The sequence below is a fragment of the Pan troglodytes genome, chromosome 7, assembly GCF_028858775.2.
Source record: "Pan troglodytes isolate AG18354 chromosome 7, NHGRI_mPanTro3-v2.0_pri, whole genome shotgun sequence".
Lineage (NCBI taxonomy): Eukaryota > Metazoa > Chordata > Mammalia > Primates > Hominidae > Pan > Pan troglodytes.
The window spans coordinates 113563971-113591550 of NC_072405.2; the positions used below are offsets into that span (position 1 = coordinate 113563971).

A 27580-nucleotide genomic window follows, 5' to 3' on the forward strand; every position below is an offset into this window, starting at 1 on the left:
GAGTAGATTATTTAGTCTATACATTTAAGAGCCTCCTCTGTCTTGGGGCCTTTGGGTTTGCATTCACATGCAAAAAAAAATCTTTTTTGAGATTATAGGCCCATTTTGGAGAAGTCCAGTCACATACTGCTTTTCCGGACTCCTAATACCAGTTCTGTAGAACTCTTCCAAGCTCTTGTTGCTTGCAAGTCCCTATCTTGTTGTACCATTAGCTATAGCCCATGAATCAATGTAACTTCTTACCTGAGACCATCTTTCTGCTGATAACATAGACAGTGATTGAAGTTCTGCCTGCTAGGGCCACCTCTGAATGGAGTTATAATCCTATAGTAGCTCACTTACAATAGCTGGGGCCAGCTATTGTAAGCCAGGCTGTAATTGTTTCTTCATGAGTCATTTGGTGAGAGGGAACTCTGCTTGAAGACGTAGGTGTGTTTTAAGGAAAGAATTATAATATGGCAGAAGCAGGCATTCTGAGAATGCAAGCAATATGCTACTTTCCCATATCTTTGAGATCTATCCAGCCACTTGAAGATGGAATGCAGTTGGTCCCTGACATCATGAGTAGGTGAGTTCAGTAACACTCAATTCATGAGAGGTAACTTGACTTGATGATCTCTAGATGTTCTCTCCTGTTTAGTTTCTATGAGGAACTAGTAGCAAAAGCCAAGGTCCCTTTTAATTATGTAGGGTTAATCTCCTCGTCTGCACTCGTATCTTACTATGGCATCTAGGGTACATGTCTATGGCCTCATCAGCTTTATGTCTTTGATAAGTTAGATTAGTGTGATGTCCTGTGAAGTCGGTGATATGTTTCACTGACTGAAATTGAGGCACAGAGCTGAAGAGCTGATGATGTTCCCCTAAAGCTGAAGCTCTTAAGCTTTGGTGTGCATCAGAATCATCTGAAGGACTTGTTAAAACACAGATCACTGGCTCCATCCCTGAGTTCCTGAATCAATAGGTCTGGGATGGGATGGAAAAATTCCACATCTAACAAGTTCCTAGGGGATGCTGATGCTGCTCACTCAGGGGCCACTTGTTGGGAACCACTGCTCTAAGGCAAGTTGGCAAAGATATGCTGCTGTCCCTGCTGGGTGAGAACAAATTGCTTTTGTAGAAGAAAGAACTGGCTAGCTTAGAGAGGCATACAAAGTGCCTGAGCTTTACTATTTGCTACAGGAAAGAGACCACATCTGGAGAATCACCTTAGCCAATTGAGTTGAGGTTGCTTAAGACAATCCACTGGAAAGTTGAAACGAGGAGGTGGTAGGAACTGTTACCCCTGAATATGTTTCTAGTGGTGTTGCCAATCTCTGAAAATCCCCTTGATCTGCAGTATTGTTTTTGATTTTCTTTCATGGTAGGGAGGGAGACCTCTAATGGTTTTTGTTTGGCCCCTACCATAATAACATTTATCCAGGAAACAAATATGCCTATTGTGTTTTTGCTAAATACAGCTATTTTAGGTGTACATACATGGACTTGGAAAATTGCAGTGGGTTGGATTTAGGTCTCACTGAACCCCTGTCAGAAGCCCATTTATCATCTTACCTCCAAAAGCCCAGTCTCTGAAGCTAGCACACTGAATCTAGAATCTCTGAGAAATAACCCCATGTCAGTATGTCTTAGCCCCATCTAAAATTGTATTCTTTCCTCCTCAATTCGTAACCCTCAGAAACCAATATAAATTAACAGTCTTACAACTAGTTTGTAGGTCTTTTTTTCAGATTTGATTTTGACTTGATGCTCCCAAGGCGTGCTGGGGTGAAACTCTAGTTACAGGTTGAGACATTGAAGACTGGTGGGATGGGGCAGGGGGCTATTTATTTTCTTCTTACAGAAAGGGTCTACCTTGAGAGCTGCAGGTTCAGAGCACTCTGCGATATCCTGAGCCTTGTGATATGTCCCCACTACAGAACTCTGGGTCTCAGTTTCCTAGTTACAATATCACCAGGTCTCTTATGTGAATGGGAAGCACATTAAACTGATATAATTTAGCCACCTGCAGATCAAACTGTGCTTGGTTTTCAACTCCTTGAGCCTTAAGTCCTTTTTGTCCTTTTGTGTGTGTGTTTCATTTTTTTTAAAGACAGGGTCTCACTCTGTTGCCTGGGCTGGAATGCAGTGGCACAATCATAGCTCACTGCAACCTGGAACTCCTGGGCTCAAGTGAACCTCAGGCCTCAGCCCCGGAAGCAGCTGGGACTGTAGGGCTGTGTGCATTGACAACCTGCTATTTTTTTTTAAGAGACAGGGTCTTGCTATGTTGCCCCGGCTGGTCTCGACCTCCTGGCATAAACCAGTCCTTCCACCTTGGCCTCCCAAAGTGCTGAGATTACAGGTGTGAGCCACCATGCCCAGCCTAGTGTTTTACTTCCCACCTTGAGTCAAAAATTCAGAGATGCCAGTTTGTTATTCTCTTCCTAAACCAAGCAGTACCATTAGAAGTCCTCACCCTACCCTACAATCTGATAACTCATGCTCGTTATATTATTTTCTGGTTCTCTGGCAGCAGGCACTCTTTTGATCTCCCACAGCCTCATGTTCATGGGGCATATCATTCTATTATGTACAGAGAAGCTAAGCTAAAACCAAGCTAAGTGGTTACAAGGATAATTTAATTCACTTTGCCATGGGTTGCCAGATTTCCATCTTTAAATACTAACAGGATGCTCACTGCCTTTGGCCTTAGACCAGAAACCCAGTTCCAGAGTTCCTCCTGTTTTGCTGAGATCATTTGCAAACCATTCTTTATGTTTTTTTTTCTGTACTAGTTGGTCTTCTTGATTACAAACAACAGAAACCAATTCTGACTAAGCAGAAAATTGATGGATTTTGGACAGCTTGTAAGATCAATGGGAAGGCAGGAGAACCGGGTTCAAAATGTAAGGAGGAGCAAAGGGAACTGGGGCATAGCTAAGGTCATACCATAGGATTAGTTTGTCACCAGTGCCAATACCATTGGATACTTCCTGAGCCATTGTCACTGGATGCTTATTTGGCCACTGCAAGGATTACGGATCGCATTGCAGCTTCCTCAAATAATCTGACTATATCTGTTCTTTTGCATAACCCTCTCCCCAGGAATCACAATACCCAGAGTATACAAATGGCCAAGCTTAGATTAGGTGCCTATGTTTTCATTGCCAGGCTGTATCCCTGCATCCCTCTTAGCTTCCATGGTGTCTTACCTACTTTTGGATTCCCCCAAATAGTAAATATTCACTCTAGAGCACAGTGTAAAACAGTGTTACTCTCTGGGAACAGTGGTTCATACCTGTAATCCCAGCATTTTGGGAGGCTGAGGCAGGAGAATCACTTGAGCTCAGGAGTTCAAGATCCGTCTGGGCAACACAGACTCTATCTCTACTTGGGAGGCTGAGGCCTGAGGCTCACTTGAGCCCAGGAATTGGAGGCTGCAGTGAACTATGATTGTGCCACTGCACTCCAGCCTGGGCCACAGAGTGAGAACCTGTCTCTTAAAAAAAAAAAAAAAAAAAAAGTGTTAACTTACCAAGGAGAAAATTTCACCGTAGCACCTACAGTTGTTTTGAAATTGATCTCTAGTTCTTCTACTCAATTCTTTGTTACCCTCTTCATAAACTTTTGAGCCATAAATCTCCTTAGTGATCATCGAGTTCATCACTGTCACTTTACTGATGGATACTCTGAGACTCAGAAACAGAAAACTACCTGCCAAAGGTAGCACAGGTAGTTAAACTAAATAGTTAGAATGAAAGTATTAGAATTAAATAAGAATTAGAACTTAGTTAGAAATAAAATGCTAGCATTATTTCCAGCGAAGGATTATATAAAATACTCTATGTATTTTGATTCTCATTTTTCATTTATCTTACTGTTGGCTCAGGCTGTTTTTCACGATAGAGATGTGAATTGCCTTCTCACTTGCCCTCTTCATTCTCATCTCTGCCAGTACTAATAGTAACTGCTATTTCCAGGGATTTCTGCCAGGGACTGACCATTTCCTTAAAGGAGCCTACCTTTTATTTCTTGATTTTTGAAACTGTAATTAATAACACTGTTTTAGTTATTGAATGGTAGAATCTCAGAACCAATATTAATAGTTATTAGATGAGTTTTTTGAGAATGAAATTTGAAAGGAGGAGTTTATAAGTCAGATCATGAAAGCACTGGGTTACTAAGAGAGTTGAAGAAGGTGGTATCACTAAAGGTGAGTAAAAGGAACAGACTGATGCGACCAGGTTTGATATTTGCTCAATTCATAGATTTGCACTCTAATTCATGAGTTTAATTCACAGGTTTGGCACTTAACGTGCTAAATCCTAGTTTAATGATGTGATGAAATTCATAGCATAAAATTAAGGACATAAGAAATATCTCAATGAGTCATGTTAGATTTGGTTTCTGAGAATGGTACCCAGGACATTTTGAGGAAGAACATAAAACATTTCAATCACGATTTTTACTTCAAAAGACTGTGAAAATATGTTCATCCCAGTTATGTTTCAACTGATTGGTATAATGAGTTCAATACTAGGCTGACTACCCATTATTTAAAGTGCTGTGATTTGTTCTGAAAGTACTCCATATGATGGAATACTTGCTCTTGCTTCAGGAGATAACGCATCATCTGGAATGTGATCAACATAGCTTGAGGTTTTATAGTCTTTGATATGTATCCTGTGAACATTTATTTTTTTTAACTGAAGAGTTTCTTTCATGTGGAAGAGTCCCAATCCTCTTGATATATTTTCTTCCCTTCATCCTCATTGGCATTTTTGCCTGTCGCTGTGCTTTGGGAAAGGGTAATTTTCAGGGAGAAATGGGTAGCAGCACAGAGTGAAGGTTAAAGAGGACATACTCTGGAGACATAGGAACATAGGTTCATATCCTAGTTCTGCTTCTTACTACTATTGTGACTATACAAGTTACTTAACCTCTCAGAGCCTCAGTTGCCTCAGCTGCAAGGTGGAGAGAAGAACAGGTTGTGATAAAGGAAAATGGTATATGAAAAAGCACAGTGCCTGGTTTATGGTAAGTACCAAATAAGCCAAAGCTCTGATTTATTATCAGTAGCCATAGAATTGGTAAAAGTAGCATTCGATCAGGAATAAAGAAACCTAGCTTCTAATTCAGAGTACATTTTGGAATGTGAGTAACAATTTTAATAAGAAATTGGCTTCAGTTTTCTCACTTGATCCAAGGGCTTAGATTAGGTCAGTGGTTTTCCAATTGTGATCTCTGGAGGTGCTCTGAGGTCACTGGTAGCAAAGGGGAATGGTGAGAAGTATCTCAGCAGGGAGAGCTTCCTTTTCAGCCCAAGAAACTATGCCTTTATTTATTTAGTATATCGGCCTCCTTTTAACTTCTTATTTAAAGAAAATGTTTCTTGGCAAAGTGTGCATGTGTGCACACACAGACACACATACACTTTGAAAATAATTAACTTAAAGGTTTTCTCTCAAGTCCCTTCCAAGTCTAAAATTCTTTAAGTCTATTCATCTGCAACTGAACTTGGAAGTTGGTAGCCCACACTGGATCTGACCTGAGACTTGATTTTTCTGTGTGTGTGTGTGTGTGTGTGTGTGTGTGTGTGTGTCAGGGAAGGGGGGGGCCCTGTTTCAAATGTATAGATTAAAGTGCCAAAATCTAAAATTTGGGAAATTACACATAACAATCTAGGTTCTGTTTTCTTAGGAAAAATGGATATACCTGACAGTTCTATGCCCCCATTTCCAAATAATAGTCTGCTGGAGTTGAGTAGCAGCAGCTTCCCAAATACTCCCTATCGTCTTACAGGCATTTGCATTTACCTGCCTGGCCTCTGAAGGTATCTGAGTTTTCAGCATTCAGTTTATCCTCTACACAGTGCAGGAACATCAACGTTATTGGATTAGCCAACTTTGGCACTGTAAAAGAATTAAATTAGGGAAGTGACTTGTGTTTTCCATGTAAGAAAATTGTTTTTGTATAGCAAAAGTACATGTATTGCATTCATTTTGCCTGCCCTTGAACTATATAATTACTTCTTAAGTGCTGATCACCAGTTAATCATGGCTTCTGGGTCAGAAGAACTAAATAAACATAGTGTGTTTTAATTCTTTCCACCAAAGGATCTGATTACCAGATAGTCAAAAAATTTAGGAACTAGGCTTTTTTGGGACAGTAAACAAAGAGTTTACCACAGTTTACTAGTTGCCCGCAGCTCCCCTTCTCCTACCTCAGGCTCAGAGAAGGATTTGCACACCGTCTGGGCACTCTCTCCCCTTCACGATGGAGGAAACTGAGAAAAGTACTGTGCTGTTTGCACTCCAAGTTCCTGTGAGGTGACAAAGGATCCAATCTCAGAGCATCATTCAAATAAAAGCAATAACATATGTCAACCATGGCAACCCTGTCTCTGCTCAGTCACTTGCCCCATCAGGACAGGGGAACTTCCCACTGGTCCAACATCCTTCATAGCTATTGTCCTCTAATTGTTGGGTGTGGGTTCTGTATATGCCCTTTAAGTCAGACTTGTTAATTGTAGTCTGTAATCAAGGCTTATATTTACCTATTAATTTTTGTCTGCTTGACCGTTCATTTACTAAAGAAGATATATTGAAATTTCTCATGACCATGGAATTGTCCATTTCTCTTTATAGTTTTATTGCTTTTTGTTTATATGTTTTAAGGCTATTTTTAAGGTGTATACAGTGCTCAGCAATGCATTTCAAAGTATATTTGTTGCACTTTATCCAGAACCTGAATGTTTTGTGGCAGGAGATATTTAGTTGGCCATACTGATGAAAGAAGTTGTCATTCCTTCTTTTTATCTTTCAGAAATTTCCCAAAGCTTATAGGGAGCCCTTTCTTTATTTTTTTAATGCAGTTATGGATTTGTTTTTTACCTTTAAACCTTTTCTTTCATTTCAATGGCATTTCGAGTGGAAGGAGATGCTAATATATAGAGTCAGTGTATTTCCCTTGAATCAGAATTTTCATCTTCTCTCACTCTACTTATTCTCCTTAGGTAATTTCAGCCAGTTATTTCAATTACCACTTTTATACTGATGACTTGTAAATCCATATCCTTAATTTAAAGTCTCACTTCTACGTAGCTTTATTTAACTGCCTGCTAGTAGATATTTCACACTCAAATGTGCACTTCAGACTGTCCATCAACTGGTAAATGGTTAAGAAAATTATGGTACAGCCACACAGTGGAATATTACTCAGCAATTAAAAGGAATGAACTACTGATGCATCAGACAACATGACTGAATCACAAAACAATGATGCTAAGTGAAAGAAGCCAGACAAAAAAGAAAACACACTATATGATTCCACTTACGTAAAATTATAGAAAATACCACTCCGCAGTGACAGAAGGCAGATCAGTTGTTGTCAGGCGTGAGAGTTACTGAGGGGGTGAGGAGGATGGAAGGGCAGGAGGGATGACAAGGGAGCCAGAGGAAACTTCTGGTGGTGAGGGATACATTTATTACCTTGATTGTGATAATCATTTCAAAACTTATCAAATTGTACACTTTATACATGTTCAGTTTATCATACATCAGCTATACCTGAATAAAGCTGGAAAAGAAAACCCTCAATACTAAAAGGCTTTGAACAGAAAAATAACAGTCCTTGCCCACCCTTTTCCACCCATATCCCAGTCCTGCCCTTGAGAGGCAGCCTCTTTGAACTGTTTTAGGTGTTCCTCTGCTATGCAGGCCACATTCTAACTAACAGGTTTACTCTGTTGGTTATAGATTAATCAGTTTAGCACTTTAGGCCGTTTCTGTTTATTCTTTCCTATTAGGGTAATTGATAATTCATTTCTCTTACCCTGCCACTTTTACTTCTCCTCCTGATACAGTTTTTGATTAAATGAATAGTCAGTGATAATATTACTAGAAATATTAAATATTGTACACTGCTGAGTCAGGTAGTATACTTTGATTACATTTATTTTTTTAATACCCTCCCAACAATTAACACAGTAGTTGTATTTTCGTTTGTTTTTTATGTAACAATGTCTGACTATTTTTAGATATCCTAACAGACTTGTCATACACCTAGCAGCAATTTTCCTGGTGCTCAAAATAACATATACTCTGTCAATCTCAATCCCCGCTCCTTTCCCTTGGAGACCTTTCTTCTTCAGCCATCTGCCCTTCTGTCAAATGTGTTCTGATTACTTCTGGACTAGATTTGTAGTTGTCACATGGAGAATTTCTCTTGTCATTCTTCAGTGTTGAATCAGCTAATTCCTGGGTCCCATATTATTTTCCTTCCTTGTTTATTCATATATTCCTTCAATTTGTTTCAGGAATATTACATCTTCTAGTTGCTTCCTAAACAGGGATACTTGAAAGTTTAAATTTTGTATTCCTTACAGTGCCAAAAATGTCAGTAGTCTACTCTCTAAATGTTTGGGTGGATCTAGAATTCTAGGTTGAAATGCATTTTTCTTTAGAATTTTATAGTCATTTTTTCATTTTCTTCTAGCTTCTGATATTGTCAAATATTCACAGTTTAATTTAGTTACATGTATTCTGGTTTTTTTCCCCCTCTGGAAACATTTATGACCTTCTCTTTGTCTTGATGCTCTGAAATGTTTTATTGATATGCTTTGTCAGTGTTCATTTATTGTTTTGGAGAATCATGCATTTATTCTGTAAATATAGAGAAATGGCCATGTAGCAGACACTGCTTTAGGCACTGGAGATAGAGCAGTGAACAGAATAGACAAAATCCTTTCCCTCTTTGAATTTACACTCTAGTGGTGAAGGCAAAAATTAAATAAACTAGTACATAATGAAATGCCAGATAGTAATAAGGATTTAAGAGAAATGCAAACCATGGTAATGGGAAAGATAAGAGCAGGATAATTTTAGATAGGATGGGCAGGAATGCCTCTTTGAGGTGAATTGAGTGGAGACTCAAATGAGGGCACAAGACTCACTATCTGGGTGAAGAGGTGAGGGGAACAGCAAGTGCAAAGACTCTGAGACAGAAATACACATGGAACTATAAGAAGTAGAAGTCCAGTTTAGTGGCAATGGAGTAAATAAGAGACAAAGTGGTCAGAAATGAAACTGGAGACATAGCGGGGAACACGGAAATTTAAAGGCTCATGGGAATTGGAAAAGACTTTGGAATTTATTTTATTGGAGTCTTTGAACAAGGATAAACTTACATTTTAAAGAATCGCATTGGTTGGAAAATTGACTGTAAGATTAGCAAGTGTGGGAAGTAGTGAGACCTGTTAGGCGGCCATTTTAATAGTTGAGGTGAAAGATAACAGTGGCTTAGACTGGGTGGTAATAGTGAGAAATGGTCAGATTTGGAATATACTTTAAAGGGAGAGCCAACAGGATTTGCTGATGGGTTGGAGATGGGGTGAAAGAAGAGAGGAGTAAAGAATAAGTTGTAAGACCAGCCTGGCCAACATGGTGAAACCTCGTCTCTACTAAAAATACAAAAATTAGCTGGGCGTAGTGGCATGCGCCTATAGTCCTAGCTGCTTGGGAGGCTGAGGCAGGAGAATTGCTTGAATCTGGGAGGCAGAGGTTGTGGTGAGCTGAGATTATGCCACTGCACTCCAGCCTGGGCAACAGAGCAAGACTCTGTCTCAAAAAAAAAGAAAAAAAAAAAAAAGAAAGAAAGAAAGAAAAAAGAATGAGTTGTAAGATTCTTGGCCTGAGCAACTTGGTAAATGGTGGCATTATTTACTGAGATGGAGAGTACTAAGGGAGTGTTTGGGAGGCAGAGATACGGTGGGATTGAGTTGTATTTTGCATACTTTGGGTTCAAGATGCCCATTAACAGCCAAATGGGGTTGTCCCGGAGCAGATGCTCATTCAAGTCTGTGGTTCACAGTAGACATGGGGACTGGATGAGTTTCCCTTGAGAGTCAGTAGAGATAGAGAAGAGGTCTTGGGGACTGAGCTCTGGAGCATTTCAATGATCATAATTGGGAAATGGAAGAGGACTAGAAAAGGAACAGCCAGTAAGACAGCCAGAAATCCAAGAGAATTCGTGTCCTAGAAGACAAGTGCAAAAGGGGCCTCAAGAGGAAGCTAGGAGTCACTGTGTCGATTGCTGTTAAGAGCTGAGTAGAAGGGATGTTCAGAATTTACCATCAGATTTGACAATGTGGAGTTTGTTGGTGACTCTGGCAAGTGATTTCACTGGAATAATCCATGTCTTCTTGAAAAATATATGATTGAATAAAATAGTAGTATCCCATTGTGTATGAAGAGTTCATAAGTCTGATAGAGGGAGATTTAAAGATTCTTTTGGAGTATAAGTGAAAAAGCATATACTTTAAACAGTAAATATATTAATTTTATTCATTTGTTATTAAAATGTTTTCTAACTGTATCTTGATGTCTTTAATAGCATTTTCTTCCTCTCGCAAATCTGGAATGTTCACCAAACATTGAAACTTTCCTCTGCAAAGCATTTGTACCAACCTGCACAGAACAAATTCATGTGGTTCCACCTTGTCGTAAACTTTGTGAGAAAGTATATTCTGATTGCAAAAAATTAATTGACACTTTTGGGATCCGATGGCCTGAGGAGCTTGAATGTGACAGGTAAACAATGTTTTTCATGGAAAGCTACTAATGGTATTTTACTACTGGTACTAGCTCTCTGGGATGTTAGTGACAAGCTTTCATTATTTAATTCCATAAATGTTTATTACACACTTAATATATGTCAGGCACTATGGTGCTAAGTGCTGTGGACACAAAGGTGGGCAAAAAACAGACTTGGTTCTTGCTCTCAGGGAACTTACAGTGAGGTGAGAGGGACAGACAGTAATCAAATAATTATGCAAATAAGTGCAAAATTATGACTGTGATAGATACAACAAAGGAAAGGTAGATAATTCTATGAGAATATATAATGATACCTTTGACCTAAACTGGGGAAAGGGGAAGGAAATGACTGTTGAGCTAAAGTATGAAGGGTAAGGGTAAGACAGAGGTAACTAGGCAATGAGAGGAGGGAAGAGCATTTTGGGCAGTGGGAATAGCTTATTTAGAGACCCTGCAGGGCCCCTGAACAGGGAGTGAGGGAGCATGGCATATACAGGGAATTCAAAAGCTAGTATAGCTGGAGTGATGAGAGTGAGAAAGAATATGGTGCAAGATAAGGAAAGAGAGAGAAGCAGCAGTCAGACCACCCAGGGCCCATCTTTCATATTTTTATGCTGAAAGCAGTGAGGTCTTCAATATTTTAAGACAGGAATGGGTAGCACAATCCTGTGAGCTTCTGTGTAGAGCATGGCACCTGTGTCAGTCTCCTGATGGTTGGGCAGCACTCTGTGGCAGTTTCTGTTAGGAATCCAGGACACTTCCATCCTCCAACTCTGTCAGCCAGGTGGATGGGAGAGAGAAGGTAAAGAACTCACGCCTTTTCTTGAGTGCCTCAGATGGGAAGTGTTATACCTTTTCCACATGCATTCCTGTTGGCAAGATGTCAGTCATGTGGTTATAACTGAAACAAATAGGGAAAATAGTAAATGTGTGTCCTGAAGGAAAAAAGCATTCAAGGCAGAGGACATGTCAGGTGCTGCCAGTCAAAAAGAACATTACCTTATGCTATTTCACTAGAGTGACTGGGGCAAAGGACAGATCGCAGTAGGTGAAGGAGTGAAGAGGAAGTAAAGCCAGAAACAGAGTTCTTAGGGAAGCTGGCTATAAAAGAGGAAAGTTTATGAGTTTAATGGGAAAGAACTATTTTAAGAACTACTAGGAAAAAGGAAGAGGCAAGCATATACGGGGTAGAAGAGGTCATCAATAGTAGTTTTCTAAGAAGGAGATAGGATCCCAAGCATAGATGACATTTTGGCCATGGATGGGAGGAACATCTGTTGTAACAGTAGGAAAGGATAGGATGGCTGTGGATATAGGTAGGTTTGTGTGTTTGGTAAGAGTTGTTGCAATAATTTCTTTCTGATGGTTTCTATTTCCATTGTGACATAGTAAGAGTCAAGGAGGTCCTCTGTTGTGAGTCTGGGAAAGAAGGATATGTGTTCGAGAGAAGTGGTCATCATGGAGCATGGGAGAATGAGTCAACTAGAGAGGCTTCGTAACATTTTAGGTAAATCAGGCGATCCTGAATGTGTGGATCTCATCTGGCCTGTTGAGAACTTCTCCAGCTGTGGTGGGATGCTTGGGGCTAAGCACAGAGAAGGCAGATAGTTGTGCTCATCTGTGGTTGGGGTTTTGTCAGATGGATTCAGTGCAAAGATAAAGGTGCACTAACAAATGAAGGATAATGAGAAGGGTGTTACTGAAACAATAGCCTATGAAAGTCTAAATAGATGGGGAGCGAAATGAAGAGAGAAATGAACTAATGTATGGAGACAAGCTGGAGGAGATCTATCCCAATGAGGTTTTTTTTTTAAAGGCATAATGAGGATTTTTTAAAAAATGAATTGAAAGGATAGGAGCTTGCAGATGAAGGGCAGGATGCTTGAGTTGATTTTTGGAGATAGTGTGTACTTGCAGGTTGTGGCAGGGTTCCTTGTGTGACTTTGATTACAGGTGGCCACTGCGGGTTAGGGATAGTCATTGGAGATGAGGAGGCTAAAGAGCCGAGAAGCCAGAGTGTGGATAGCTTATTCTTGGTCAAGTCACCAAGGATGATGACAGCAAAAGGAAAGGAGACAAAACTGATGATTCATTCAACTCATATTTCTTGCACTCTTACTGTGTGCCAGGACTGTTCTAGGCACTAGAGTTACAACAGGCAAAAATTCCTGCCATCATGGACCTTACATTTTAGTGGAGGGAAGGAGAAGATTCAGTAAATAAGTTATATTTATATGAGAAGACGGTGAGGCCTGTGGAGAAAATACTTGCTCTTTCATTATGAGATTGCCTACTCAGTTTCAAAGCAGGGGAGGTTATAACTTAAAAAAATTTACACTGGCACCTATGCTTAATTTCTAACTCTGTTGGAGTTTTGGTCTTCGTAACTTGATTTTTGGAGAAATGGAATTAATCTAAATCAAATTTATTCGTGTTTGAGAATGCTTGATACATTGAATTGGGAAGTAGAATTCATTTTTTAAAATTATTTAAGCCCTATATTAAACCATATCCCATTAATATAAAGCAAACCCATTAACATCCTTTTATACAATGTTAGTTGGGTCAGCTGCACATAAAAATAATTCTAGTATGGCCTATACTGGAGAATATTTTTTCATTTCTATAAATAAGACCTTCAGGCTTTTGTGGCATCTTATTTACTTTGAAAACACACACAAAGAAAGAGGGGAACCTCTGATTAAAACACAAAATCTAGCTCATTGAAAGATTTCTAGCATAATGAAAGATTTAACATAACTGTGGTAAAAACATGAAGGCTGCATCTATTATTTGAGAAACGGCAGAACTGTGTGGTTATGGCATGCATTAGGCTCTTGGTTCCCCAGGAGGATGCCTTTGCCTTGGAAGAAAAAGGTGCATTCATTCTTTGAGGTCTGCAGTTTCCTCAGCTCATCAGAGCACAGGCACATTCTTTTCTACGTGAAGAGTTTTGTAAACTGAACTTTGTTTTCATTTCCGGCTCCAGCCATCCTCGGGTAGCTTGCCAATAGATGAATCCCACTCGTTTGACCCATGACGCTCCTTCTTTTCATTTCTCCCTCTTTCCCCACAGCAGTGCATGTCCACCATACCACCTGAGAGTCTGTGGAATCTAATTTTCTGTTATACTTCTTTCCTTACACTCATTTTCCTGTCTTTATTATGATAGTCTAACTTTTTCTCCTCAAAGGTATAGCTGCCTTGCTTTCATGAAAACACACTTTCCTAATGTGATTTATCAGAGGCCTTTCCATACCTCAGCCACTATGCTATGACAGATTTTATAATTAATAAGTGCATTTCAAAGTGAAAACGTTACAAACATGCTTAACAGATGTTTTTATAACATGAAATATTCTACTGCGTTAAGATCAAAATGCTGACTATACTTGTTCCGTATACCTTCAGACCACTGTTAATGTAATATTTTGGCAAGGTGAATGGTCTTTTTTGGATATAAAAATCTCAGCATAAGCCAGGCATGGTGGTACACAGCTGTATTCTCAGCTATTTAAGAGGATTGCTTGAGTCCAGGAAATCAAGACCAGCCTGGGTAACATAGCGAGACCCAGTCTCCATTAAAAAAAAAAAAAAAAAAAAGAATCTCAGGCATATACAGGCATATATTTAAAAGAAATATTCTATCTGGACCTTTCCGTGATAGTGAATAAACTTGATGAATACTGACTGACTTGATCATTTGCAATTAGAGTTCATGTGGAGAAAGTAAGATTTTAAGCACAGTTAACTTATGAATGAATGTATCCATTCACTGACCTTTTCCACATTAGTCTTGATTAATTTTTTTTTCCTATTCTCTAGACAGTGGAGGCTGCTAATTTATTCTACTGATACAGTGAGACCTCATATAATAAATTGGGGAAAGAAACTGGTTAGCTTTTTGTTTTATTTTTAGGCTGAAGAAACTATAGAACCTATGTGGAACTTACACACTTCTGGTAGATACATAATCATTTTCAAGAACAATTGAGTAACATATAGTAAAATGGCAGATGCTTAACCCTGCATCCTAGGAAATCCCCTCCCATAGAAACTCTTACACAGAGAGTCGTGCACAAGAATATTGATTGTAGATTATTCCTAATTCTTTTAATGGGAAAAAATCTAAAAGTCCATCATAGAAGAATGATTAGTAAATTGTGATGTACTTACACACTAGAATACTACCATACAGTTGATAAAATGAATGTAGTTGACCCACATCTGTTGACATGGATAAATCTAGAAAATATAGTGTTAAATTTTAAAATGTAAGTTATAGCATGCTATATACAGCATGGTGTCATTTATATAAAGTTCAAAACCTGAAAAACAATACTTTATAAGGTTATAGTTAGTAAATAATGTAATAAAAATATTTTAAAATGCTTGAGAGTAAACACCGAATTTGTGGTAATGAATACTTCTGAGGAGAGAGAGAAGGAAATAAGACCAGAAAGGGTCCCCACTGTATCTATAATGTTATATTGCTTTATTTTAAAAGATATAAAGCAAAATTGACATAATATTATGTTTTAATAAAGCTGGTAGATTTTTTTTTGTATTTCATTTTATGGGCATATGTTTTAGTCTGTTCTTATCTAAGGTATATTTAAAATGCTTTCTCATTTAAAACCTCCAGTACTTTTTTTTTTTTTTCCTTGAGACAGCGTCTCTCTGTCTCCCAGGCTGGAGTGCAGTGGCTCGGTCTTGTCTCACTGCAACCTCCGCCTCCCAGGTTCAAGTGATTCTCCTGCCTCAGCTTCCCAAGTAGCTGGGATTACAGGCACCTGTCACCACGCCCAGCTAATTTTTGTATTTTTAGTAGAGACAGGGTTTCGCCATGTTGGCCAGGCTGGTCTTGAACACCTGACCTCAAGTTATCCACCTGCCTCGGCCTCCCAAAGTGCTGGAATTATAGGCATGAGCCACTGTACCTGGCCAAAACCTCCAATACTTTTTAAACCATTATAGATCCCCCAAAATAATACTGGTATGTACAAACTCAACTTAGTGATAAAGAGATGGAAATATCTCCATCTATCACTCAGGACTGTCCATAAACAAGGGAGGCAAAGAGCCCAACCTGAACAAAATGGTGATGTTCATTAAGCTGGTCCTCAGCCTGCCTCTTGCTGGTATACTTGCCTTTCTTTAAAAACTTGAACTCTATCCTGTCAATCCAGGGAAGGATCTCATTTCATTCATTTTAATTATCATCACTTTAGTTATATGGTTGCTTTACTTTTCTTATGGACATTAGAAAATAAAAGTGAATAGACAAGATATATTTCATATGATATAAAGACATATTTCATATGCTATAAAGAGACAAGCCAGTACTTATCTGGAGCCTACCAATTAAGATAAATTCTTTTAAATATTTAGTCTTAAAAACAGAAATTATTTTAAAATTATGAATTGGCTAATTTTTTCCAAGTAAGTGCATTTTCATGTTCACCTGCTTTGTATTTAATATAAATTATTGTGTTGAGGCCCCATTAACAGCCACAAGTTTTTAGTCAACTTCAAAAATTTCTACTCAACTCTTATCTGTAATCCATTTAGATTTGTATCTCTTCCCATCAATCATGAATACATAAGGTAATATTTTATAGTTGGAAAGCATTGCTTAATATATTGAATCAATAAAAATGTTGATTTCATATATTTAATTTTTATAATCTTTACAGATTACAATACTGTGATGAGACTGTTCCTGTAACTTTTGATCCACACACAGAATTTCTTGGTCCTCAGAAGAAAACAGAACAAGTCCAAAGAGACATTGGATTTTGGTGTCCAAGGCATCTTAAGACTTCTGGGGGACAAGGATATAAGTTTCTGGGAATTGACCAATGTGCGCCTCCATGCCCCAACATGTATTTTAAAAGTGATGAGCTAGAGTTTGCAAAAAGTTTTATTGGAACAGTTTCAATATTTTGTCTTTGTGCAACTCTGTTCACATTCCTTACTTTTTTAATTGATGTTAGAAGATTCAGATACCCAGAGAGACCAATTATATATTACTCTGTCTGTTACAGCATTGTATCTCTTATGTACTTCATTGGATTTTTGCTAGGCGATAGCACAGCCTGCAATAAGGCAGATGAGAAGCTAGAACTTGGTGACACTGTTGTCCTAGGCTCTCAAAATAAGGCTTGCACCGTTTTGTTCATGCTTTTGTATTTTTTCACAATGGCTGGCACTGTGTGGTGGGTGATTCTTACCATTACTTGGTTCTTAGCTGCAGGAAGAAAATGGAGTTGTGAAGCCATCGAACAAAAAGCAGTGTGGTTTCATGCTGTTGCATGGGGAACACCAGGTTTCCTGACTGTTATGCTTCTTGCTATGAACAAAGTTGAAGGAGACAACATTAGTGGAGTTTGCTTTGTTGGCCTTTATGACCTGGATGCTTCTCGCTACTTTGTACTCTTGCCACTGTGCCTTTGTGTGTTTGTTGGGCTCTCTCTTCTTTTAGCTGGCATTATTTCCTTAAATCATGTTCGACAAGTCATACAACATGATGGCCGGAACCAAGAAAAACTAAAGAAATTTATGATTCGAATTGGAGTCTTCAGCGGCTTGTATCTTGTGCCATTAGTGACACTTCTCGGATGTTACGTCTATGAGCAAGTGAACAGGATTACCTGGGAGATAACTTGGGTCTCTGATCATTGTCGTCAGTACCATATCCCATGTCCTTATCAGGTAAAAGCTATCACTTGGATTATGTCTCTATTTACATTTAATGTAGAAAATGTTTCATGGAAATATACTTGTCATGGATGTAAAAGTTGATTTCAGGTGAGAAAATACAAGAGCCATAGGTAAGGATTTCCTATACATCAACTGAAACTGGGATGAATGTTTCATGACTTCCTTCCTCAAGCTTTAGCTTCAGTTGTATAGTAAAGCACTTCCTTTATTCTCTGAAAAATTAAATTGAGCTGCAAAGGCAGATTAATAGCAATAAAGAGCAGAGTCAGAAGAACAGACCTTGACATTGGGAGAAAAACAGAAGTCACTTTTGTCGCATTGGCAATTATTTTTAATTTTTTAGTTAGTAGTAAAAAATCTTATTTGGATATATTTAATTTGATCATATTATCTTATAGCTTTTTACATAGTATATACTTACAAAAACAGAATTTGCTTTTTGCCTGACTCATCTGTCATTTCTCAATTGAAAAACACACAGTTGTAACAAAATATGCTTTATCTATTTCTGATTCTTATGATTAGTATAAGGGTGGTGTTTTTAAAATTAATAAAAGTAAATTTCTGAAAATATAAAATTTCTTAAAGCATTTTAGTTGAAGTTTTGTAAATAGAAATTTGGTTTTGTTTTAGTAGATTTTAGACATTATTCCTGACTCTGTGCTGTATTAACTGCATTGAACATGAGCACTGCCATCACAGTGTATCAAATTAAGCAATGGGAATGTCAAACTATTTCATATAATAGCTTATATTTCAGAAAGTTACTGCTTTATAACATTGTGGAATCTATTTTTTATGTTGGTATGTGGGGATACCAGTTTTACTTGCCTTATACGTTGTCCATAATCTATTATCCATAGTTTGTTTTTACTATATACTTAATAAGAGGCTGTGTCTTAAAGTGATCCTGCTATATTAATAATGACTCCTAGATTCCTCAGTCTTTTTGGCAAGGTCGGGGAGAGGAAACTATTACATTTTATTAAAAAGTTTAAGATCCATGGTTTTCAAGTTTAAGATTTGTAGTTATTATGTTTTATGTAAGAAACTGTAAAATATAATAGAATTAGAAAATTATAATCTTCAAGTGGAGAAGGATATAATATTCCTGTAGTTGTAGGAATTATAAAAGATTGCTAAATTTGACTAAGTAAAAAAAAATTTTTTTAAAGAGTCTGCGTGACCAAAAAAAAAAAAAATCCATTATCAATGTCAAAAGACTAACTGGGAAAGTTTATTTGCATATGACATCATAGTTGAAAGGCTAATTTCTCTAATTTATAAAGAGTTGCTACAGATCAATAAGAAAAAAACCATCCATCTGATATAAAAATGAGAAAAGAGTAGGAAAAAGGTTCACAGGAAATAAAAATGAAAAAACTATTCTTAAACATGTGAAAAAGTTATAGTAAAATAAATGTAAAATTAAAATTAAATTATATTTCCATGTATGATGTGGCAAACATTTTAAAGGTGTTCTAACCACTGTGTGGTGAAACAATAAATAGCAAAATACATATTTTCAGACTTTGCTATTAAGAGTTAGTTCAACCTTCTGTTGAAGCAATTTCACAGTATGTATAGATGTATAATGTGTGTACACTGATACTGCCCTTCTGGGAATTTATAGACAGATTTGCTTACAAATATGAGAAATTAAATAATACCAAGATAGTCACTACAACATTATTTGCAAATGACAATAGATTGGAAGTAAGTATCTATTAACAGGGATAGTAGAATAAGTTATGGTTCACTCACACAATGCAACAGCCTTTACAAAGAATAAAGAACTCTGGCCGAGTGCGGTGGCTTACGCCTGTAATCCTAGCATTTTGGGAGGCTGAGGAGGGCGGATTGCCTGAGCTCAAGAGTTCAAGACCAGCCTGGGCAACATGGTAAAACCCTGTCTCTACTAAAATACAAAAAAATTAGCCAGGCATGGTGGCGTACGCTTGTAGTCCCAGCTACTCGGGAGGCTAAGGCGGGAGAATTGCTTGAACGCGGGAGGTGGAGGTTGTAGTGAGCTGAGATCACGCCACTGCACTCCAGCCTGGGTGACAGAGTGAGACTCCATCTCAAAAAATAAAAATAAAATAAAAAATAAAAGAAATAAAGAGCTCTATTTGTATTGATACAGAATGGTCTCCAAGAAATATTAGTAAGTAAAAAAGGCAAGAAATGCAGAGTATGTAATATCTTGACCCTTGTGCAATGTTTAAGGTTAGAATTTCAAAGTTTATGCCTAAATGAAAAGTATAATTTCAATTCTTAGGAAATTTTCGCATTTTACTGATACTTAATTTACTTTAACCAAGTTTTTATAATATAAATTAATAACGTATAAAAGCTGTAAAATATTTGTTATGATGAGTTTAAATGTATTTTTGTGGTAGATTATAGTGGGGGGAAATAGGTAAATATTTAGAGGCAAATATTCTGGCAATTATAAGAGGCTACTGTATCTATCGAGAAAAAAATGCGAGGAAATCATGCCATGATTTAGGAGATTATTCTTAAATATATTTCAGTATTTTCCCCTTTCCAGAGATTTGGTACATAAAGTTTCTTTGTTCAGCATTTAGATAAAAAATGTGTTGCACTTAGAGCATGCTTCATTATATTATTTCAAACCTTTTTAGTAAAACAGTTAAAGATTTATAACTTTTGTTCGTTTTATATTGACAATATAGACTTCTTTCCACTTTAAGTGCATCACTGAAAATATTATTATTCACTATTTTTTGTAGGCAAAAGCAAAAGCTCGACCAGAATTGGCTTTATTTATGATAAAATACCTGATGACATTAATTGTTGGCATCTCTGCTGTCTTCTGGGTTGGAAGCAAAAAGACATGCACAGAATGGGCTGGGTTTTTTAAACGAAATCGCAAGAGAGAGTAAGAAACTATTGAATTGTCTGACACAATTTTTAAATAAATAGATCAAAATACCAAGGAACTGTTCAAATCAATGTACTAGAGTTTCATTATATCAACTATTATTTCAATTTGATTTGCCAACTGAAGTTTGGAAATTTTTTTTATGAAAGAGACGTGCTTTATTTTTGCATTTGTTACAATAGTCTTTGACATATACTATTTATCATATAGTATATGTCTGTGACATATACTATTTATCATATAGTATATGTCTGTGACATATACTATTTATCATATAGTATATGTCTGTGACATATACTATTTATCATATAGTATATGTCTGTGACATATACTATTTATCATATAGTATATGTCTGTGACATATACTATTTATCATATAGTATATGTCTGTGACATATACTATTTATCATATAGTATATGTCTGTGACATATACTATTCTATTTGAAATATGAATGAATGATTTATGAAAGGCATATTTTCTTTTCATGATTTATAGTATATCCAGTATTATTACTGCTGTCATTGGATTCATTATTTTGGGTACAGCATTTTAAATAATTTTATCCTTTTTATCAAGGATAAAAGATTAAATAAGACAAGTATATATAAAGAAACCTATAAAGTATGATTCAAATATAAGTGATGTGTTATGGTCATTATTTACTAACTTTAAATCTTATTACACACAGCTATGACCTAAAATTTCACTTATTTGTCTTACTTAAGATGTTAAAATTCAAACTTATGGAATATCCTATAACAAAATTGATTTATATTTATGAGTAATTCATTTTAGTTATATATATATATATATATATATGCACACACACTATATACAAGGTACTATAGCTTTTTAAAAATTGTTCCCCATTGGTTTGATTAACTCATTTCAGAACTGTAGACCATTTCACAAATAAGTTTCTGAAGTCTGAAGAATTGTATTCAACTGGATTTTTTTGCACTATTATTATATGTCTATCTCATATTTATATACTCACCCTAATTTCAGTGTAACTTGCTAACTTTTAATGTTAGAAAGAAAAGACTTACATTTAAATGAAGACTGTTAATTATATTCTCCTTTTCTTCTGCTTTACTTTTATATTACATATTTATATATTATACAAATACAGTATTATGTATAGTACGTTTATGCTGTTTTGAGCCTCCTTGCCCTCATCCTTTGATTCTCGCCTTTTTAATTTCTTGCCAGTTTACTATTTATACTGACAAAAGCAACTTACAGTGTATACACAAAAGATTTTATAAAATCAATTTATGTCCTAGTATTTATAATCCCAGATTTTATAATATAAACCATAGAATTTTCAACTTTAGTGACTAAGGATTTTTGGCAAAAGATATGTGATATCCTTTATATCCTCTACTTTATAGCCACACTTCTAATTTGAGTAAATCATCTCCTTCAATTTTCTTATAGTCCAATCAGTGAAAGTCGAAGAGTACTACAGGAATCATGTGAGTTTTTCTTAAAGCACAATTCTAAAGTTAAACACAAAAAGAAGCACTATAAACCAAGTTCACACAAGCTGAAGGTCATTTCCAAATCCATGGGAACCAGCACAGGAGCTACAGCAAATCATGGCACTTCTGCAGTAGCAATTACTAGCCATGATTACCTAGGACAAGAAACTTTGACAGAAATCCAAACCTCACCAGAAACATCAATGAGAGAGGTGAAAGCGGACGGAGCTAGCACCCCCAGGTTAAGAGAACAGGACTGTGGTGAACCTGCCTCGCCAGCAGCATCCATCTCCAGACTCTCTGGGGAACAGGTCGACAGGAAGGGCCAGGCAGGCAGTGTATCTGAAAATGTGCGGAGTGAAGGAAGGTGAGATTTGATTTTATGTAAAATCATCACTATTTTAAATACTGCATTACACATTTTTTATTAAAGCATAACACATTTGGAAAGCATTTTGTGATATATTATATCTGTGCTCTTACCCCAAGGAAGTTTGGGTTCAGCCTATAAATATGCTATTTAGTAGTTTAATTCTTAGCTTTGAGAACAGCTTTAATATAGGTTGTTCAAGTAGGAATGTTCATTTCTGTGGCAATTGTTAAGAGTTCCTTGTACATTTAAGTAAATGCAATTTACCCAAAATACAGGCTAAGTTTTGATTAATACTACATTATAATTCTGTCTAAAAAGTGTCACCTTATACAAAATTATAATGTGTCATTTTATCTAAAATTATTTTATTTTCTGAACATGAAAAGATATTGACATTATCTTTAATGAATTTTCTCAAATGGCCATAGGTGACCAAAACACAGGTAAGCCAGAATGCAGACAGCTAATTGCATTAAGATCTCAAGGTTATCTTACCTAGTCCTCTCAGACTAGGCTAAATGCACCTTCTCTGTGATCCTATGGCAGCTTTTCATATATTTGGATTGTAATTAGATACATGCTTTATCTTCTCGTAAATTTGTAACCTTCTTAATGGGAGAGCTAAAGTCTTACTCATCTTTATGTTCCCAGTTTCTTACATGGTACTGATCCATGGTGGGAAATCAATAAAACATTTGTTAAACTGAGGACAGGAATCCTGCCTTATTCTATTCCCCACAAGATTCCATGTTCAGCCCATATATGAGTAGTGCTTGATGAAGTTTCTGAAGTCAGTGAAAATTATATTTTAAACAATTATTTGGCCAGGCACGGTGGCTCACGCCTGTAATCCCAGCACTTTGGGAGGCCAAGGTGGGCAGATCACAAGGTCAGGAGATCAAGACCATTCTGGCTTACATGGTGAAACCCCATCTCTACTGAAAATACAAAAAATTAGCCAGGTGTGGTGGCACCCACCTGTAGTCCCAGCTACTCGGGAGGCTGAGGCAGGAGAATCGCTTGAACCCAAGAGGTGGAGGTTGCAGTGAGCTGAGATCGCGCTATTGCACTCCAGCCTGGCAACAGAGTGAGACTCTGTCTCAAAAAAAAAAAAAATTGTATTTTGAAGTGTTAAAGTACACCTGAAGACTTTTAGCTACTTATTCTCTGATAAAGGTGGACACTGGTTAGGGGTAAAACTCATGAAAAATGGCATCATATTTGTGTTTGTGGATGTGTGTGTGTCAACTTTTTTTCTTTTATCTAGGATTAGTCCAAAGAGTGATATTACTGACACTGGCCTGGCACAGAGCAACAATTTGCAGGTCCCCAGTTCTTCAGAACCAAGCAGCCTCAAAGGTTCCACATCTCTGCTTGTTCACCCAGTTTCAGGAGTGAGAAAAGAGCAGGGAGGTGGTTGTCATTCAGATACTTGAAGAACATTTTCTCTCGTTACTCAGAAGCAAATTTGTGTTACACTGGAAGTGACCTATGCACTGTTTTGTAAGAATCACTGTTACGTTCTTCTTTTGCACTTAAAGTTGCATTGCCTACTGTTATACTGGAAAAAATAGAGTTCAAGAATAATATGACTCATTTCACACAAAGGTTAATGACAACAATATACCTGAAAACAGAAATGTGCAGGTTAATAATATTTTTTTAATAGTGTGGGAGGACAGAGTTAGAGGAATCTTCCTTTTCTATTTATGAAGATTCTACTCTTGGTAAGAGTATTTTAAGATGTACTATGCTATTTTACTTTTTTGATAGAAAATCAAGATATTTCTCTGCTGAAGTATTTAAATCTTATCCTTGTATCTTTTTATACATATTTGAAAATAAGCTTATATGTATTTGAACTTTTTTGAAATCCTATTCAAGTATTTTTATCATGCTATTGTGATATTTTAGCACTTTGGTAGCTTTTACACTGAATTTCTAAGAAAATTGTAAAATAGTCTTCTTTTATACTATAAAAAAAGATATACCAAAAAGTCTTATAATAGGAATTTAACTTTAAAAACCCACTTATTGATACCTTACCATCTAAAATGTGTGATTTTTATAGTCTCGTTTTAGGAATTTCACAGATCTAAATTATGTAACTGAAATAAGGTGCTTACTCAAAGAGTGTCCACTATTGATTGTATTATGCTGCTCACTGATCCTTCTGCATATTTAAAATAAAATGTCCTAAAGGGTTAGTAGACAAAATGTTAGTCTTTTGTATATTAGGCCAAGTGCAATTGACTTCCCTTTTTTAATGTTTCATGACCACCCATTGATTGTATTATAACCACTTACAGTTGCTTATATTTTTTGTTTTAACTTTTGTTTTTTAACATTTAGAATATTACATTTTGTATTATACAGTATCTTTCTCAGACATTTTGTAGAAGTCATTTCGGCAGCTCACTAGGATTTTGCTGAACATTAAAAAGTGTGATAGCGATATTAGTGCCAATCAAATGGAAAAAAGGTAGTCTTAATAAACAAGACACAACGTTTTTATACAACATACTTTAAAATATTAAGGAGTTTTCTTAATTTTGTTTCCTATTAAGTATTATTCTTTGGGCAAGGTTTTCTGATGCTTTTGATTTTCTCTCAATTTAGCATTTGCTTTTGGTTTTTTTCTCTATTTAGCATTCTGTTAAGGCACAAAAACTATGTACTGTATGGGAAATGTTGTAAATATTACCTTTTCCACATTTTAAACAGACAACTTTGAATACAAAAACTTTGTTTTGTGTGATCTTTTCATTAATAAAATTATCTTTGTATAAGAATTATGGAGTATTCTGTGGTTAGGTATAGTAGTTCTGGCCAAGGAAGTAGTGTAATTTTTTAGATTAGTGACTCCATGGCTGGTAAGTCAGAGGCTTCTTTTTAACCTTGAAGGAGAATGCAGTCAAGATTCTTGTTTTTTTGTCACTATGTCTTTCCAAAAATGTAAATTATAAAGCTATATTAACTGTAACTTTTTAAAGCCAGTGGGAAAGATCTGGAGTACGAGGGGTGAGGCAAAAGGAACCCAGGACCCAGTTTTCACTCCTAACAGTGTATTAGGTGATACAGACAAACCTCCCAAAACAGAAGGCTAGAATATGTGGATGAAATAGAACAATAGGCAGATTTCTGTGATGGGGGAAAAAAAGAAATAAAATAATATAACCCCCAAACATTAAACAACTAATAAGATAGTGAGGAATTGCCAGGTTAAGATCTGGGAGAAGAGAGAAATTCTCACTACAAAGCCCAACATTTGGAGCTGTTTTGCCCAGGAGCACTTGATGACTTGGAAAGGGCAGCTGAGAAGTGGAACAGTGCTATTGACAGCCTCAAAGGGCTGGAAGACAAGGGGTCTGCAACCACCCTACATTTAGAATTGTGACCTCAGAGGGTTGGATCTTAAAAGTACATGTGAGTTGTACATAAAGCAGCCCTGCTTCAAGTTGTCTGGGTAGATAGAAAAAGTTCAAACCCTGAAATTAGATTAAGGTAGCTCAAGCACCAGGTAAATGAAAATCTTCTCTGGAGGAAGAAAATGTTATTTTATATACTCTAAAAGTACCACAGTGCTCATCATACAATCAAACAATCAGGTATGCAAAAAAGACAATTTTTTGTTCATTAAAACATGAACAAGAATTGGCACAAGCAAGAGAAAAAGATCCCCAGGTACTGCTGATGTATTACTAGACATACATCATGTAACCTAAAAGTACAAGCAAGGAAAACAATAAGATACTACACACCTATAAGAATGGACAGCACATAGTGACTTCCTTCCAAAGAATCCAAAGTACAGGTGGTACAGGGAGAGTAGCATTTACAGTGGAGAAACCTGACAAACTCAGCGAGAGGTACCTCACTACTCAGAAGGTGATCAAAGTCAAAAGAGAGGTAAGTCATGTTGAGAGTGTTACCTTTCATATGATGTGATGAAAATTGCAGTTTACCTCTGATCTTCCCAAAACCTATAACCTCACTCTAGTTGTGAAATATGAGATGAATCTCAGCAGATGGACATTTTACAAGATAGCTGACCAGTCCTCCTCAAAAGGAGTCAAAATCCTCAAGAACAAGGAAAGTTTGGGAAACTATCACAGCCAAGAGGAGCTGAAGGAGACATGACAACTAAATGTAATGTGGTATCTTGGAAAAGAAAAAGGCACATTAGATAAAAACTAAGGAAATTTGAATAAAGCTTAGTCATCCAAATCAGCTAAGTGTTCTTTATAATTTTCTTCCTTCTGCTTGCTTTTTCTCACTTTTTAGTCAGATATTGGACTCCTGGATGGATCCTTTAATTTTCTCATCTTTCCTCTCCTTTTGCCCATCTCTTTGGATTTTTTTCTTTGAAACTTTATCAAATGTATTTTTAAATTTTTGATTGAAGTTTTTTTGGCTATCATTTTTTAATTTCACAGCATTTTAAAAATTTTGTTCTTTTTTCATAGTACCTTTTTGTTTTATGATTATTTTATATATAATGTATTTCAAGATACACAATTTACTTTTTAAAGATCATATAGGAAACATTAATTTGTAATATTTATTTTGTAGCAGATGACTTTATTAAAGTCCCTCAATCCCTCTAATAATTTTGCAGTTGATTTTTCCTGGATTTTCTAGGTGGATGATTTTTTCCTCTCAAATAATGGTAATTTTATTCCTCAGCTATTAGCTGGAACTTCTAGCCAGTTAACATTAATAGTAGTAGCAGTAGACATCCTCATCTTGTTTCTTTATTTTAAAGAAAATGCCTGTAGTACATCATGAAGAACAATGTTGGCATTTGACATAAGATAGGTATTTCTTAATGAGTTAAAAGAATCCTATTCCATCTTATAAGTTTTTAAAAATGAGGAATATGTACTGAATTTTATCAAATGCCCTTTTGCTACCAGGATTAGTCAGTATGAGGCTAACTTCTGTCACAATCCTCAAAATCGCAGTAGCTTTAGAAACTTATTCATGCGACAGGTGTGAATGTTCTTGAGGTAGCCTTCCAAATTCAAGCAACCACCACTTCCATCTTGTGGCTCTGCCATCTCTCACTGAGTAAGAAAGAGAGAGAGTAAATGACTGCACAGAAAAAAGCTTCATGAGCTAGAGTTGAAAGTGACATGCAGGCCGGGCGCAGTGGCTCACGCCTGAAATCCCAGCACTTTGGAAGGCGGAGGCGGGCGGATCACGAGGTCAGGAGATCGAGATCATCCTGGCTAACACGGTGAAACCCCGTCTCTACTAAAAATACAAAAAATTAGCCGGGCGCGGTGGCGGGCGCCTGTAGTCCCAGCTACTCAGGAGGCTGAGGCAGGAGAATGGCGTGAACCTGGGAGGCGGAGCTTGCAGTGAGCCAAGATCGCGCCACTGCACTCCAGCCTGGGCGACTGAGCAAGACTCCTTCTCAAAAAAAAAAAGAAAAGAAAAGAAAAGAAAGTGCCATGCAACATTTCCAGCTGCATTTCATTTACCAGAACTCAGGCATAAATCTAGATGTCTTC

The 27580-nt window shown here is 36.8% G+C and overlaps 1 protein-coding gene and 1 non-coding gene across 2 annotated transcripts in view; both read left to right on the top strand.

The window, feature by feature from the left end:
• Positions 1 to 24856, top strand: part of FZD6 (frizzled class receptor 6) — a 34257-nt gene extending 9401 nt beyond the window's left edge. Inside the window, exons 3-7 of the mRNA XM_001156783.7 lie at positions 10375 to 10571; positions 16274 to 17291; positions 20054 to 20202; positions 21648 to 22058; positions 23332 to 24856. Of these exons, the coding sequence (XP_001156783.3) occupies positions 10375 to 10571; positions 16274 to 17291; positions 20054 to 20202; positions 21648 to 22058; positions 23332 to 23500 (1944 nt within the window). The 3' untranslated portion in view covers positions 23501 to 24856. The remainder of the gene's footprint in view (positions 1 to 10374; positions 10572 to 16273; positions 17292 to 20053; positions 20203 to 21647; positions 22059 to 23331) is intronic.
• Positions 840 to 885, top strand: LOC129135907 (small nucleolar RNA ZL63). The gene has a single exon (XR_008536975.1). It is a non-coding gene; the product is annotated as a small nucleolar RNA ZL63 (small nucleolar RNA).
• Positions 24857 to 27580: the final 2724 nt, after the last annotated feature.